We start from the raw sequence: 16,598 nt of genomic DNA, 5'->3' as shown, positions 1-16,598 counted from the left end.
TCATGAACCAAACTTTGCTAGCTTCAGACTTTTCTTCTGTAGCTCCCTCACCTCTCTCAGCCTTCACAGAATTGAAGAAAGTTAGGGCTTTGCTCTGGATTAGGTTTTAACTTAAGGAAATGTTGTGGCTGATTTGATCTCTCAAGAGCACTAAAACTTTCTCCATATCAGCAATAAGGCTGTTTCACTGTCTTATCATTTGTGTATGCACTGCAGTAGGACTTTTCGTTTCCTTCAAGAACTTTTCCTTTGCATTTATAACTTGGCTAACTGGTGCAGGAGGCCTAGCTTTTGGCTTGTTTTAGCTTTTAACATGCCTTTTTCTAGCTTTTGATTGATTTATTTGAGAGAGAGAGAGCATGAGTGGGGGAGAAGGGCAGAGAGAGAGAGAGAGAGAGAGAGAGAGAGAGAGAGAGAGAGAATCTTAAGCAATGCTCCATGCTCAATGCAGAGTCCGATTTGGGGCTCAATCCCACAACCCCAGGATCATGACCTGAGCTGAAATCAAGAGTTGGACGCTCAACTGACTGAGACACTCAGGTGCCCCTCTAGCTTTTGATTTAAAGTGAGAGAAATGTGAGCTGTGCTTGGCTGGCTCAGTTGGTAGAATATGAGACTTAATCTTGGGTGATAAGTTCAAGCCCCACATTAGTCATAGAGCTTACTTAAAAAAAAGTGATACACATGTGATTATTCTTTCACTTGGATACTTAGAAGCCATTTTAGGGTTATTAATTGGCCTAGTTTCAATATTGCTATGTCTCAGGGAATAGGGGTCCCTGAGGAAGGAGAGAGAGATGGGGAACAATTGGTCGGTGCATCAGTCAGAACATACACAACATGTATCGATTAAGTTTGCCATCTTTTATGGGTGCTGTTTGCAATGCCCCAAAATAATTAACATCAAATATCATAGATCACCATAACAAATGTAGTAGTAATGAAAAAATTTGAAATATTGTGAGAATTACCAAAATGTGACACAAAGACACAAAGTGAGAAAATGCTGTTGAAAAAATAGTGCCAATAGACTTGGCTGGTGCAGGGTTGCCACAAACCTTCAGTTTGTAAAAATTGCAATCTGCAAAGTACAATAAAGAGCAATAAAACAAGATATGTCGGTATATTGAGTTCAAAAACAGATAAAACTAATTTTTGTGATGGAGGGCAGAATGTTGGGTACCTTTGGGATGGGTATTGATGAGAAGTGGCCCAAAGGAGCCTTCTGAGTTGCTAGATATATTCTATATCTTGATCTGAGTGATGGGTGATAAAGACTTAATCCTTGACCAAACTCTAGTCAGCCTCTGCTGAGCCCTCTTTTCAACAAGCCCTCAGTCTTGACCTATAACAACTCTTTTTTCTGTTTTGTTCTGTGGGTTTTGTTTTGTGTTTGCCTTTTTTTTTTTTGGTGGGGTGGGCTTTTTTTTTTTTTTTTTTTTTTTTTTTTTGCTTTTTTTTGCGAGAGGGAGAGAGAGAGAATCCTAAGCAGGCTCCATGCTGTCAGCACAGAGCCTGACAAGGGGCTTGAACCCATGAACCATGAGATCATGACCTGAGTGGAAACCAAGAGTCAGACACTTAATGGACTGAGCCACCCAGGCACCCTTAACTATGACAACTCTTAGCAGAAATTATTTTGCCCACCCCTTATACTAAGAGACTTGAACAAACACTAGCAAAGTTTCTAACTTCTTAAGTCCAGGATGATGACTTCATCCCCCTTAGGTTGCTGCTTGGGAAAGCACAAGCCTGCTGAAAGTATTTACTGTTTGTTCTAGCCAACACCTAGCCACAAGATGCTTGTCTCCTAGTCTCTCTGGCAGGGTAGGAGCCTAACGTCAATAAATGCCAGTTAACAAACACAGATGGCCCTTTCCCATTTTTTTGTAAATTTCCACACTCCTGACTGCTCATTTCCCTTCCCTATTTCCCCCTTCTTCATTGAAAATGTCCAGTTACCTTTGCACAAATCAAAGTTGAGTTCAGTTTACACTTGGCTCTCTTCCTTATTTCAATACCACTTTAGAGTCTGGCTTTATATATCTCTCACATGGATTACGTATATTTAAAAACTGAGCTATAGTGGTGTGTAAAGGCTTTCACAGTACATAAGTTATACCTCAATTTTTTAAAATATTTGAATAGACTTCTGAATAACTTTCCCCATGAAGGCCACACAACATGCATAGCCTTCCCTTGACACCCTGCTTATCACCTATCTCCCTTCTCCCCGCCTTCTAACACAGACTTCTTCACTTGTTTCATTCCACTCATCCTTTAAGACTCAGCTTACAGGAAGGCTTTACAGATTCCCTTAGCCAGATAGACTCTTCTTTCTTTGTCCTTGGTTAGCATCTGCAGGAGTTTCCCAGGTGAAATTCAAAACTGGCCCCCATATGCAGAGGACCAGGAGAGACAGAAGAAAGAAGGGGACTTTTCCAGATTGGTAAATTGCAGGTTTAATAAGCAAGGGAACTTCCATACAATATTTGTGTTGGTCAGCTGTAAGACAAGTAGATCTCCACACCCACCTGCCAGATTCTTAAAAGTTTATATTAATGCCTTAATGGGGCCCAGTCACGTACAAAGTCCAGATGGCCTCAACAACACATTACTCTCTTAAGGCTGCATCCTTGAAATGTCTCCTAGTGTGGGAATGGTGAGTAGAACATATATTCCAAGGACAAGGGAGGGGTAAAGAGACTCTGATTGCTCAGCTTGAGGGTCACCTTGTGATCACATCCTCTCAACCTCTTCCAAGATATGTGCAACATGAAAACCAGCATATTACCTATCATCCTATCACACTGAAGTATGGTTATTTGGTCATATGCCTGGCTCCCTTGCTAAAATATAAAATCAATCCTTAAAAGCAGTGACTCTCTTATTCCTGGCAGCTGGCATATAGCAGATGTTCAATATTTGCTGAATGAATTATCTTGATTAGAAGTCAGTACCTTTCTTCCTTGAGCCTGGTTGGGTTAGTACACGCCCCACCATGTCTGGTCTTTACTGTGTTGTATATTATACACCTTGCATTTGGATAGCTCTTCTGAGCCTATGGAGGACCACAGTGGTTGATTTTATTATGAAACTTTTCTATAAACACATCTATTCAGTTTGATAATGGGCATCTTTTTTATCTTTCAACAACAACACAAAATCTATAAGGCAACTTCATTTTGTTATCTCTCACTCTCTTTCATATTCTTCTGGATCATAGACCCAGAACACATCCATTTACTAGCCAGATTTGTTTGTTTCTTAAAAAATGTAACTTCATGATTGCTGTTTTATTTAAAAAAAGATTTTATTTGTTTAAGGCATGTTCTTTAGTATCAAGGGCAATGATTCTTCACCTTATCAGATTAGTGTCCACTGTTTTATAATTTATATTTGTAACATCCTGTTTACTATCCTGAAGTGAAATTCATAGATATAATCTACCTCACATGTATATTTTCAAAGAAATAAAAATAATGCTCTAACAACAATGTCAAGGAGAAATAAAAAGAAAGCCATTTATAAAAAAAATAATACTTCAATATGTAAACGTTTGGTATGAATAATGGGAAATATGTATATATAGGTCTCTGACCCCCATTTTCTGACAAAGAGCTCATAAATCCCTTGGAATTTCCTGGGTGATAGCAATGTCTTTTGTTTTAAAGAGTCAACTCTGTGAGCTCTTGGTTGAGTCCTGGATGGGGGTGGTCACCAGAGAGACCAAGTGGCAATTAGAAGCTTGGAATATTCAGCCCCACCCCCTACTCTCCAAAGAGGAGAGAGGGGCTGGAAATGGAGTTGATAATTGGTCATGCCTATCTGATGAAGTCTCCATAAAATTCCCAATATTATGGGGTTCAGAGAGCTTCAAGATTGTTGAACACATCTAGGTTCTAGGAGAGTAGCTTGCCTAAAGAAGGCATGGAAGCTCCATATTGCACATACCTTGCTCTGTGTATCTGTTCTTCTGGCTGTTCATCTGTATCCTTTGTCATATCCTTTATAACATAGTAAACTGGTAAACATAAGTAAATGTTTCCTTAAGTTCTGTGAACTGTTCTAGCAGGTAATTGAATCCAAGGGAAGGAGGTCATGGGAACTTCGGATTTGTAGCCAAGTCAGACAGAGGTTATGGGTAACTACTAATTGGCAGTTGACATCTGAAGTGGGGGCAATCTCATGGGACTGAGCCCTTAAATCTGTGGGATCTCATGTTGTCTCCATTAGCTAGTGTCAGAATTGAGTTAAATTTAATAAGACACCTTGCTGGTGTCACAGAGAATTGTCCGGTATGGGCAAAAAATTCCACACATCTGGTATCAGAAGTTGTGAGTTTGGTAGTAGTATGAGAGTAAGGGAGGAAAACTGAATTTTTCCTTACACACTTGGGTATGACTACATTAAAAGACTTAAAGTTTTCAAATGTTTATGCCTAGACATGGAATCACTGTAGGTGCAGCACATGCAGTCTGATGCTGATGTTCTATACTGGTGAGCTGTCAGAATTGTGATTTTACAACTTTCAAAAAGTTTTCTAATAAAATAATCTTTGATTAACATGGTAGTTGCATTCCTGAGAAATTCAGTGTATATTAAAACCACACAAAAAATATTTTGTGCTTATACGTAAAATGGGGTTGTGTTCTAGGCTTACGTTATTATAATAGATTTTTCACCTATGTGAATGTGAATATCTGGTGAGACCCTGGAAAATCATGAGGATGGTTGGCTGTGCTGGACTCTCCCTAGAGGGCATCTAGCATCTCTAACCACCCCCACAGTGAATGCCATGGGTGCCCCCAAATCATTTTGACAACCAACAGTTTGGTCACAGATTTCCAAAATATCCCAAGTCATTTGGAATAGTGGATCTTAAATTTGGTGGTCATAAGGGGCGCCTGGGTGGTTCAGTTGCTTAAGCTTCTGACTTTGGCTCGGGTCATCTCATGGTTTGTGGGTTCGAGCCCTGCATCAGGGCCTGTGCTGACAGCTCAGAGCCTGGAGCCTTCTTCGGGTTCTGTGTCTCCCTCTCTCTCTCTGCCCCTCCTCCTCACACGCTCTCTCTCTCTCTCTTTCTCTCTCTCTCTCTTTCTCTCTCTCAAAAATAAACATTAAAAACATTTTTTAAAGTAAATTTGGTGGTCATAAGAATCACTTGGGGAACTTGTTTGGAATGCACATTACTTGCACCCATTCTCAGAAATTCTGATTTAGTAGGTAGGGGAAGGGCTCTGGGATCCATGTTTTTTCTTTGACTATCCTAAGAGTTCTGTCCCTCAAAATTCACTCTGACAAGATTTGTTCTTCACTAAAGCCCTGATACTCAACTTACTGTGTTCCACTAAAGAATCCAAGACACAGCAGGGAACCAATTTACCCTATAAAGAACCTTTATATTGAGATATTCATTTGGTACATTTGTTTCTTAGGGTCATACAAATTGTAGTAGTATTGTTGGCAATAAATTTTATTGCCATCACTCTATGATGCCAACAAAAGTAAAAGTTCCATTAGTAGATGAAAATTGTAATAATACTGTTGGGTATATTCTTGCTACTGTAACAACTAACAGAGAAATAAATTTTAAAGTTTATTTATTTATTTTTGAGAAAGAAAGAGAGAACAAGCCAGGGAGGGGCAGAGAAAGAGGAGAAAGCGAGTATCCCAAGCAGTCTCTGCTCTGTCAGCACAGAGCCTGACGTGTGGCTCGAACTCATGAACTTTGTGATCATGACCAAGCAAGAATTGGATGCCTAACTTTCTGAAGCCACCCAGGTGCCCCTACACAGAAGTAAATTTTGAAACCGAAGTGATAATAGCGAAGGTCCAGAAAAACAATGGATGGTGTTGGGTGAGTTTAAGGAAAGTACTTGGAGGGACCAGGGGAGCCCCAGGTTAATAGTAGCCTACCAGAGTTCAAATGGACAACCGGGCCAAAAGGCAATGGCATCCTACCCTTCCAAGTGAACATCATAACTGATAGGCGCTTGATTTAGTGATGAATATGAAAGCCCAGTACCCCACATAGATGACATTTGTTTTCCACTAACAGTTGAGAACCAACACAGCTCTGGAGTTTGATCACAGGCTTGTGACCAGAGATGTAGTTCATCCACTAGGCGTAGGACACTCTTTTCCCAGATACAAGTTGTTTGGGAAGAAGTAGGAAGACTGCTTCATGGATAAGGAATCAGGAAAAATGAATGATAGAATCTTGAATAATATTTTATGGAGGCTGTGAAAAAAGCCTGTTGACTTATCCCTGTCCCATAACCAAGGGATCTGGCTTTGCAAACAACACACACCTGGATTTAAATCTTAGCTTGGCCTCATCTTAAATGTGGGATGTCAGGCAAGTCACTTAACCTCTCTGTGCTTGTTTGCTCATTTATAAGATGGAGTTAATAATACTATAGTGTCTGTCTTACAGGCTTGTCCTGAGGATGAAATGGGATCATTAATGTAAAGGGTCTGACACAGGGAAAGTATTTAAAAAATGTTAGCAGGTTTCTATCCTATTTTGTTATAAAAATTTTCAACATGCAGCAAAGTTGAAAGAATTTTGTAAGGAGCATCTATACACTCACCAACTAGATTCTACCCTTAATATAAATTTCACTACACTTACCATCTGTCTAGCCATTTTTCCATTCCTCTATCCATCCACTCATCTACCTTATTTTTTTAAAAACATATTTCAAAATCAATTCCCTACACTGGTACACTTCTCCCTAAATACTTCAACATATAGAAGCATTCGGGGCGCCTGGATGACTCAGTTGGTTAAGTGTCTGATTTCACCTCAGGTCATGATCTCACGATTAGTGGGCTCGAGCCTCACATCAGGTTCTGCGCTAACAGCTTGGAGCCTGGAGCCTGCTTCAGATTCTGTGTCTCCCTCTCTCTCTGCCCCTCCACCACTTGTGCATGTTCTCTCTCTCTCTCTCTTAAAAATAAAAAGTTAAAAGTTAAAAAAATATATATATATGTAAAGAAGCAATTATTTTTACACTTCTCTAATAACCAGAATGATCCTGCTCGTCAGATTCAGTGTCTTTCCCTCAGACAATTCTGGATGAACGTTGCCAAACTGCTTCTCTTTGATACCATTTTATCTGCATTACCTTCCCTTGGTTGCACAGTTTATGTAGATATTTTACATCAATTTAGGCAACAAGGTTATTTTACAAGAAATTAAGTCTTATCAAGACTACACTCTAGTCCCAATTAGAGTACTCTCAAGTCAGGACAAATAGTTGTGGTAGCTGGACTCAGCCATTAGAAGTGGATTCTACCCATGCTATTGGCAACCCCTCTTCCCACCCCCACCATTCCCCTTTTTACTTATTATTCTGTGAGTGTTATTTAAGATTTCTGAAATCCACTTCCAAGAATTCAAGAAGTTGTAAAAAACAAAAGTAAGGGGGGAAGCACTTCATGAAGAGCAAAGACCAGGATCTACAAATCAGTTTTAAAGAGCCTGGAACTATTTCCACTTCCTTCAGCTTACTGAGACATTCTTTAATATGGCTGCAATATGTATAAGAGGAGGTAATACTTTAATAGGGTGAATGTTATTTGGATAAGTGGAGAGAAGAGAAGGAGAGAAGGAAAGAAAAGCTGAGTGTTGGAGAGACCAGGACAATGGAAGCAGAGGGCGTGTGGCACACAGAGCTTGCTGACTTCTTTTTTCTTCTTTTCTTTTTTCCAGGTTCATAATGTATTGTACAAATTGAATACCAGATGATGAATTGACATTAGCTTCTCTGGGCTTGGGAACTTAACAGATGAGGTACAGTTTAAAATCAACTTATGTTGCTTTCAAAGCTGGTGTTGTTTTAGACCTTAACTTGAAGTATAAGACCATCAAAGCAATGCCTCCATATGTGGCCAGTACGGAATTCATTCTACCTGTGAGAATATAAGAGTTGAAATATTTTTTGATACCAGTGAAATGTAATTGGTCATCAGTTTTTGGATCTGCTATGATGTCAATCTTGCAAAAGACACCAATCTGCCAGTTAGGTCCTTCAACATATGCAGCTACCTCGCCCAACTTCTCTTCTTTTTCTGTATTAACTGTAGCTTGATACATGATTGCTGAATAGTGCTGTATCTCCAACTTCCCTTGAGTAGAGATAATATGTGCCCACCCATTCCTAGGCAGAGACTTTCAGATGGCAAGCCTGCTTTTTTGCCTTTTCAAGGGCTAAAAAGAAGATGTCCTGTGATCCATATTCAACCCTGTTGAATGGAGAAACAAGATGGAAGGACCCTGTATGACTGTATGGAGCAGCCTGGAACTCAGACACTAAATTAAGAAATGAATTTCTGGGGAATGAATTTCTGAGCCTGGGTGACTCAGTCGGTTAAACATCTGACCCTTGCTTTTGGTTCAGGTCATGATCTCATGGTTTCTGGGTTTGAGCCCTGCATTGGGCTCTGCAGCTGGCAGTGCAGAGCCTGCTTGGGATTCTCTCTCTTTACTTCTCTCTGCCCCTACCCTGCTCCTGCTGTCTCTCTCAAAATAAATAAATAAACTTAAAAAAAGAAAGAAATGAGTCTCTGTCTTTTCTGAGCCATTTGTGTCTCTTTGTTATAGCAGCTATCATAACATTAACTAATACGAATACATACTAAAAAACAGAGAAATAAGGTTAAAATCTGGTAATGGAGGGATTATAATGCTGGGAGGAGTAGTTTAGTTTTATCTTGTAGACAATGGAGAAAATTGCAAGATTTTTTTTTTTTTTTAAGTAAACTCTATACCCAGTGTGAGGCTCAAATCACAACCCCAAGGGGTGTCTGGGTGGCTCAGTCGGTTTAGCATCCAACTTCAGCTCAGGTCATGATGTCAGAGTTCATGAGTTTGAGCCCCACGTCAGGCTCTGTGCTAACAGATCAGAGCCTGGAACCTGCTTCAGATTCTGTCTCCATCTCTCTCCACTCTTCCCCTGCTTGTGCTCCATCTCTCTCTCTCAAAAATAAACAAATATTAAAAAAAAAAAATCAAACTCACAACCTCAAGATCAAGAGTCATATGCTCCAACAACTGAGCCAGCCAGGTGCCCTGAAAATTGCAAGTTCTTAAACCAGATAGTGCTATGATGAAGGCAAGTGGTTCAAGAACTTAGACTGATTGCATGAAAGCTTCCATGAAGAGGTTATTGCTGTGAAACAAGCATGAGCCTGAAACAAGCATGAGCCTGAATGTGGAAATGAAGTAAAGATGAAGAGGAAGGAAAACAATCAAGAGACATTAGAAAAAATTATAGGCCTTGGTGACCAGCTGGTTATAGGGAATTAAGGAGAACCAAAGGGCAAAGAAAAGCCCCAACATTTTTTTAAAGTTTATTTATTTATTTTTTTGAGACTGAGAGAGAGAGCGTGCATGCGCACAAGCAGGGCAGGGGCAGAGAGAGAGGGGAACAGAGGATCTGAAGCAGGTTCTGTGCTGACAGCAAAGAGCTGATGCGGGGCTTGAACTCACAAACCCTGAGATCATGACCTGAGCCAAAGGCAGATGCTTAACCAATTGAGCCACCCAGGTGCCCCCAAAAGTCCCAAATTTTTAATCTGGAAAAGTGTTGATACAGCAGAAATTGCTGGCAAGAAAATGGAATATATAGATTAACTTTAAAAAATCAGAGGTGCCTGGCTGACTCAGTTGGAAGAGTATGTGACTCTTGATCTTGGGGTTGTGAGTTCAAGCCCTATGTTGGGTATAGAGATCACTTAAATTAAAAAAATTTTTTAAAAAATTATAAGAGGCACCTGGGTGGCTTTGGATCCTTTGTCTCCCCCTCTCTCAAAAATAAATGAACATTAAAAAAAAAGTAACTAGAGGTGCCCAGGTAGCTCAGCTGTTTAAGTGTCCAACTCTTGATCTTGGCTCAGGTCATGATCTCAAGGTTCGTTCATGCATAGCCTGCTTGGGATCCTCTGTCCCCCTCCCTGCCCCTCCCCTGATCTCTCTCTCTCTCTCTCTCTCTCTCTCTCAAAAATAAATAAACTTAAAAATATATGTAAATAGCTTGGAGTATGTCAGCAGACCCAGATCCTGCCATCATCAATTTCACCTATTGTCCTTCCTATCCAACATGAGTCCATGTACCACCATTTCTAAAGTAAACTTTATGGGAAAGGGACAGTCCCTAAAGTAAAGACTGTAGCTCTGAGAAACCTGCCCACTCACCTATTTTCATTTAAGGAACTGAAACATAATGTTTGTGAACACCCAGAGAAATGAAATCTTAGTTCATGAAAACTCAAAAAAAGTCATACAACACTCATTTTAAAAATGCCTCTCTTTAATCTCTATGTTTATATTGTTTAGGACCTATAGTATTATATATGCTAGTTTTGTGTGCATAGCACTGCTTGGAAGTATAACACAGTGTTCTAATTTGGTTTCTGTAACAGTAGTAATATCTGATGTTTCACAAACATGAGATCCAATAATTACTTGCACAGATTTGGAATTAGCATTTTTCAGAACTGGTAATAAAGCCATCATCACCTTCAAGTCATATGATGTTTCTGATATGTCTCAACAGAGGATAGTTAAATTTTAGATTCTTTAAAATTTTTTTTTTTTAATTTTTTTAGAGAGAGTACAGGAGTAGGGGAAAGGGGCAGAAGGAGAACCTCAAGCAGCCTCCACATTCAGCATGGAGCCCGACGTGGGGCTCAATCCCATCACTCTGGGATCATGGCTTAAGCCGAAATCAAGAGTCAGACTCTCAACCGACTGAGCCACCCAGGCGCCCGAGGATAGTTAAATTTTAAGGTTGGAAGGAACTTTATAGATCATTTAGTTTAGACCCTCATTTTACACGTGAAGAAATTGCACAGAAAATTTAAGTAGTTTGTCCATCTTCATGCAGCTAATTAGTTGCTGAGTTGAGACTTGAAACTAGACCTCCAAACTCTTAGTTTGGGTCTTTTCCCCATTGTCATGTCACATTTTCAATTGTGATTTAAAACATAAAGCAATATGGGGTGCCTGGATGTCTCAGTCAGTTGTGTCCGGTTTCAGCTCAGGTCATGATCTCACGGTTTATGGGTTCGAGCCCCACATCAGACTCTGCGCTCAGAGCCTGGAGCCTGCTTTGGATTGTCTCCCTTTCTCTCTGCCCCTCCCCCACTCACATTCTGTCTGTCTCTCAAAAATAAATAAACATTAATAACATTTTTTTAAACATAAAGCAATATAAAAATATTTGCTAGCTAACTAGCCACCATAATCCCACGAATAAAAATGCTAACTAACATATGGAGTGCTTAGCATTCACAAGGCTTTGTATCTTCTAAGACCCTCATGCTTTTTTTCCCAAGAGTTATCAATTCACCATCTCTGTGAGAAAGTAAAAATAAGTCCTTTAACATGTTTTATTAAAGGCATTGACTGTGTCTTTTTCAACGTTTGTTCCCTCTAATGTTTAGGACATTACCCAGAGTATTGTATATGCTCAGTAAATATCTAAAGAAATATAAATTCTTATACACTGAATCACTTCAGTATTGATATGACTGACAATATATCACCACTGGACATTAAAAACTATTAAAAAGAAAAAGAGGCACAAGATTCAGCTCTCTGATTCCAAAGAGATAGGTAAGTAACTATGCCTATAGAGAGGCATAGTGGTGATTATAGTAAGACAAATACAAAATCATGGATTAATATAGTAAAAGCAAGCGAGTCAACCAGTCAACAAGTTTTAAAATAATATTCAAAGTCCTTAATTTTTGTTAAAATTTTTATTTTAAAATTATAGCATCAAAAATATACACATACATTTTAAAGAAGTATTGGAGAAAAGAAAAATGACTTGTAATTCTACCTCACTAATACAAATGTCACCAGTGTACATGTATGAGTATGTGTCTATGTGTTCTCTTCCAGAGCATTTTAATGTTTATTTATTTTTGAGAGACAGAGAGAGAGAGAGAGAGAGAGAGAGAGAGAGAGAGAGCGTGAGCCAGGGAGGGGCCGAGAGAGAGGGAGATACAGAAACCCAAGCAGTTTCCAGGCCTGGATGCTTAACCAACTGAGCCACCCAGGTGCCCCCAGAGCATTTTATATGCAAACCTTGATATATTTCTTCTGCTATTACTTGATTATGGTAAAGAATTGAAGTAGAGAAAATGATACTCAATTAAAATAACCTTACTCCCACCCCTGTGCAAAAAATATCCAAGAGTAATGGTTTGGAGTATATCTTTACATAACTTTTTTTTAAAGTGACTTCTTTTTTTTTTTTTAAGTTTATATATTTATTTTGATAGAGAGAGAGAGGGAGAGAAAGTGCAAGCACGCACACACGAGCAGGAGAGGGGCAGAGAGAGAGGGAGAGAATCCCAAGCAGACTCCTTGCTGTCAGCTCAGAGCCCAATGTGGGCTCAATCCCATGAACTACGAGATCATGACCTGAGCTGAAATCAAGAGTTGGATGCTCAACCGACTGAGCCACCCAGGTATCCCATCCTTACATAACTCTTTTGTTTATTTATATAGCTACAATCATGAATACTATACATAAATAAAATATGGTAGCCTGTTTTTTGTTTCTACTGAATATTATACTATTCATATTTTCCTGTGTTGTTACATACTTTTTATACTAAGCTGTATAAGAAAGGAAGTTAGTTAGAGAAGGAATGTCCTAGGAAACTAGAAATACTGCCAAGGTTTGTAGGTCTTAATGAGTTAAAAAACAGATTTTGTGTGACCATGGAGTGGGAAAGTTGGAAAAATAGGAAATTATGATCTGGAAGTTGTACTTTCTAAGTTATAGCATAAAAAAGGCTTGCTCTATTTGTTATCTAACAACTGAGATTGAAGACAAGCATAATTTTCATCTAATAATCTAATTGTTCTAAATATTTCATCTAATATTTATAGCAAACAATCAAAAACTCTAATGAAGTTCAAAATGTATTTAACCTAATTTTGGATATTCCAGGTGGAACTTTTTCATTTTTATGGATAACATATACACATTTATCTATGTTTAGTTATTATTAGGGGCACCTGAGTGGCTCAGTCAGTTGAGTCTCCAACTTTAGCTCATGTCATGATCTCAGGGCTCATGAGTTCGAACCCCACGTTGGGCTTACTGCTGTCAGCACAGAGCCTGCTTTGGATCCTCTGTCCCCCTCTCTCTGCTCCTCCTCTGCTCACGCTCTCTCTCTCAATAGTAAATAAGCATTTTAAAAAAAGTGATAGATCAGTATCATAAATCATAAAATTATACTTTAATACTACTGAGTGTGTTTTGAATGCCTTTTTTGCCTTAAACTTTATATGATTTTGGTTGTATCATTTCTCTAAGTGGTTCTTTTTGGGGTCTGTGTACATGAATGAAAATTAAACTTAATAAATGTTGAATTAATCAATGATTAAGTACTTACTACATGCCAAACACTGTGCTAGGCCCTTGGAATGCAGAGGAAAAACTCTGTCTCAGCATCAAAGACCTTACAGCTAATTAGAGTTGAAATAGGAGGGACAGAATACAATAGAGCATGGAGTCTTGTCTCCTACTTTGATGAACCCAGAAGACCTCCCCTCCTATCCAGTGCTATATCATACTTTGTCACCTAGGCCTCAATAGGACTGTTTGTGCCCAAAGTATCACAGAATCTACCACGAATACAATTCCTTTATCTTTCAGCTCTAACCGCCTCCTCCACTGTGACTCCAAATTGTCATCAGACTGATTATAGTGACAAATGCCATCACGTCTCCTCTACTGTCCTGGCTGTCCCAGGACAACCTCCTTTTACCAGAACACTTTCCTATTTCTGCAGCTACAAAACAAATTTCACTATATAAATGAACTCATGTTGGAGGAAGTGGAGAGTGAAAATGGCATCTAACTTCATTTTTAGCAATTGAGCTCTAATGAGAACACCCTGATAATTCATGAGAGAAAGCTCACCCTCTCTCAACAATGTGGAAGAGGGATTGGGGGAAGTGCAAGACCAGAGGCAGGTGACTGTTAGTTGTAATAGTTGTAATAATGATGGGGTGAGAAGATTAGTGCTTGATTTGAGGCAGTGGCTTGGGGGAAGGGATGTTTGGGAGATGTAGGTAAAGAGCATTGCCAGTTTTCTGCTTTGAGCAACTCTTCATTGTGGAGCCATTCAATGATCTAAGAACACCAGGGAAGGGGAATCTCTCTCTTTGTACTACAGTAAATCCAAACATTAAAAGCCCCTCCATCCATCATTCGTTCTCCTCTTCTCCCTTGATTTTGTTTGGGTAATCTACCCTGCTATAAATGCCAACTTCGTCTTTAACTCAATCTTGATAATCCCATTCTTGAGCCAGAGAATGGGTTAGGAATTGGCAAATGATTCAATTCTGACTGATACAAGAGGGGGAATTTGCTGGGGAGATTCTGGAATACACTTTTTCATTAATGAAAAGAGGTACCCAGGAATTCACTGGACTTTGCTGTGTCTGTATGTGACAAGTAAACTATAGGAGCCATTTTAAGACCATGAATTAAAAATAAAAGCAAAATGCTAAAGATGTTAGAGCAGAAAGATTTAGAAGGGATCTGATTTTTTTGATGACATGGTTAGTTACTGAGTTGGAATCATCTCACCTCAGATTCCTTGTTTTTGTTTTTGTTTTTTGAGAGACAGAGAGAGAGAGAGCTCAGGAGAGAGGCAGAGAGTGAGGGAGAGAGAGAATCTTAATCAGGCTCCACACCCAGCATGGAGTCCAACTCAGGACTTGATCTCAAAACCATAAGGTTCAGGACCTGAGCTGAAATCAAGAGTCCAACACTTAACCTACTGAGCCACCCAGGTGCCCCTCAGACTCTTTGTATTATAAAATATGAGATAACAAATATTCCCTTATGGTTTAAGTCAGTTGAGTTGAGATTCCTACTTATAGCCCAGAATGATTTAAGAAATATAGAACCGTCCCTAAAAGAGAATTCTAGCTAGGTTTGTAATCACTTGGGAATAAGATCTTTGGGGCTAGATCCTCAATAATCCAACCAATGGCCAAGAGCAGTTCACTACTGGGAAGGTGAACCAACTCTTTGAGGCCTGAGATCTTGGAAAATGGACTCCATTCAAATATGTATCTCTTTAAAGTGGGCATTTAATTCTATCAATATTAAGACACAGTACTTTTATTTTCACTTCCTGTATTATACTTACAGTTACTGTATGCATACTGTTGCTTAAGACCACTGGCAGATTCAGAAATAGAACAGATTGCCGGGGCCAGAATGAAGTTTACAACTTTGACAAAACCCTTTGACAAAGAGTACAGGAAATAAAAATCAACCAAACAGGAAGTAAGCAGAGTAGAACAGAACAGCCGGAAATATTTGAACCTGGCACAAAATTTAATCTATGTGCAGGACACATAAGTACCAAGCAAAAATTTAAAGCTGAAATCTTTAATTTGTGGACAGTTTGAGGGGATCATGAAAGAGGGAAGAAAACACAGGAAGTAAAAGGAAGAGAGAAATAATATGTCTCAGCAGAGTAATTATTACATAAACCAAAGAATGTCTTCTGCATAAAGAATGGCAGTTTATAACATTTCCACAAATTCCTTGACTCTTCTCCCATGAAGAGGTGGGTTCTGTGGTCCCTCTTTTTGAATGTGGGCCACGAACCTTAATGATTGGTTGACCAGTAAATTATGGCAGAAGTACATTATGTGACTTTCCAGGCTAGGTCATAACAAGTCGAGCAAATTCTACCAGGTTCGTTGGACAGCCATGAGCCACTGTGTAAGAAGCCTAATCACCCTGAGGTCACCATGCTGAGAGGAAGCACAAGCTAACCCATGCAGACAGACCATGTGAAGAGCCCTCCTGACATGATGAAAGAGAGATGCCCAGGCGTCCTACACTCTCCCAATGCCCACTCTTCCAGCTCCTGCAACTATACAAGAAATCCTAGGGGTAGAACCACCCAGTGGAGCTCTTCCTGAATTCCTAACCCTCAGAAACCTTGTGAGTTAATAAAATGATTATTGTTTTAAGCCAGTGAGCTTTGGGGTGGCTTGTAATGCAGCAATAGATAACCAGAACAATAGATGAGTTGATTTCAATGCTATGGCTCTTTATTAAGTAAGGAGAGAACCCAAGGGCCCATTAGAAGTCATTAGAGCTAATTACCATGACAAGCCAGGTGAAGTGGTGCTTTCCTGTCAAAAGGACCTGTTACCAATAATAAAAGCAAATAATTAGTGAGACCAAGTTATAGTTTTAAAAAATAATGACTCTGAAAGAATTTTGTTTTAATTCATATGAAATGTTTAAAGATTATGCCATATCTCTCAAAGGTAATTTGTATAAGTAATTTTCTTTTCACCACTTTTTATTCCTACTTCAGAGATTCAAATTCCAGTGGTTCCTCTGTATCTGCAGTTATCTGTGGAGGATATGTCCTTAGACCCCCCAATGGAGGCCTGAAACCATGGGTAGTCCTGAATCATATATACACTATGTTCTTTCCTATACATGCATACATATGATAAAATTTAATTTATATAATGGGCACAGTAAGAGTCTAACAAAAATAAAGAATAATGTAATAGAACAAGT

The 16,598-nt window shown here is 39.2% G+C and overlaps 1 protein-coding gene across 1 annotated transcript; it reads right to left on the bottom strand.

The window, feature by feature from the left end:
- Nucleotides 1–7,788: 7,788 nt before the first annotated feature.
- LOC109255130 (ATP synthase membrane subunit K, mitochondrial-like) lies at nucleotides 7,789–8,104 on the bottom strand. The gene has a single exon (XM_053889956.1). It carries the CDS (start codon nucleotides 8,102–8,104, stop codon nucleotides 7,820–7,822), a length of 285 nt encoding a protein of 94 aa, XP_053745931.1. The 3' UTR covers nucleotides 7,789–7,819.
- Between the last annotated feature and the right edge of the window lie 8,494 nt (nucleotides 8,105–16,598).

This window comes from Panthera pardus, unplaced genomic scaffold, assembly GCF_024362965.1.
Source record: "Panthera pardus isolate Hobbes unplaced genomic scaffold, ASM2436296v1 HiC_scaffold_25, whole genome shotgun sequence".
In the NCBI taxonomy this organism is placed as follows: Eukaryota; Metazoa; Chordata; class Mammalia; order Carnivora; family Felidae; genus Panthera; species Panthera pardus.
The sequence above is the reverse complement of the archived record's forward strand: the minus strand, read 5'-3'. Positions and strand labels throughout refer to the sequence as shown.

Bases quoted from the DNA above. Each gene is read 5' to 3' on its own strand.
- LOC109255130 (XM_053889956.1), bottom strand. From the start codon at position 8,104: ATGTATCAAGCTACAGTTAATACAGAAAAAGAAGAGAAGTTGGGCGAG.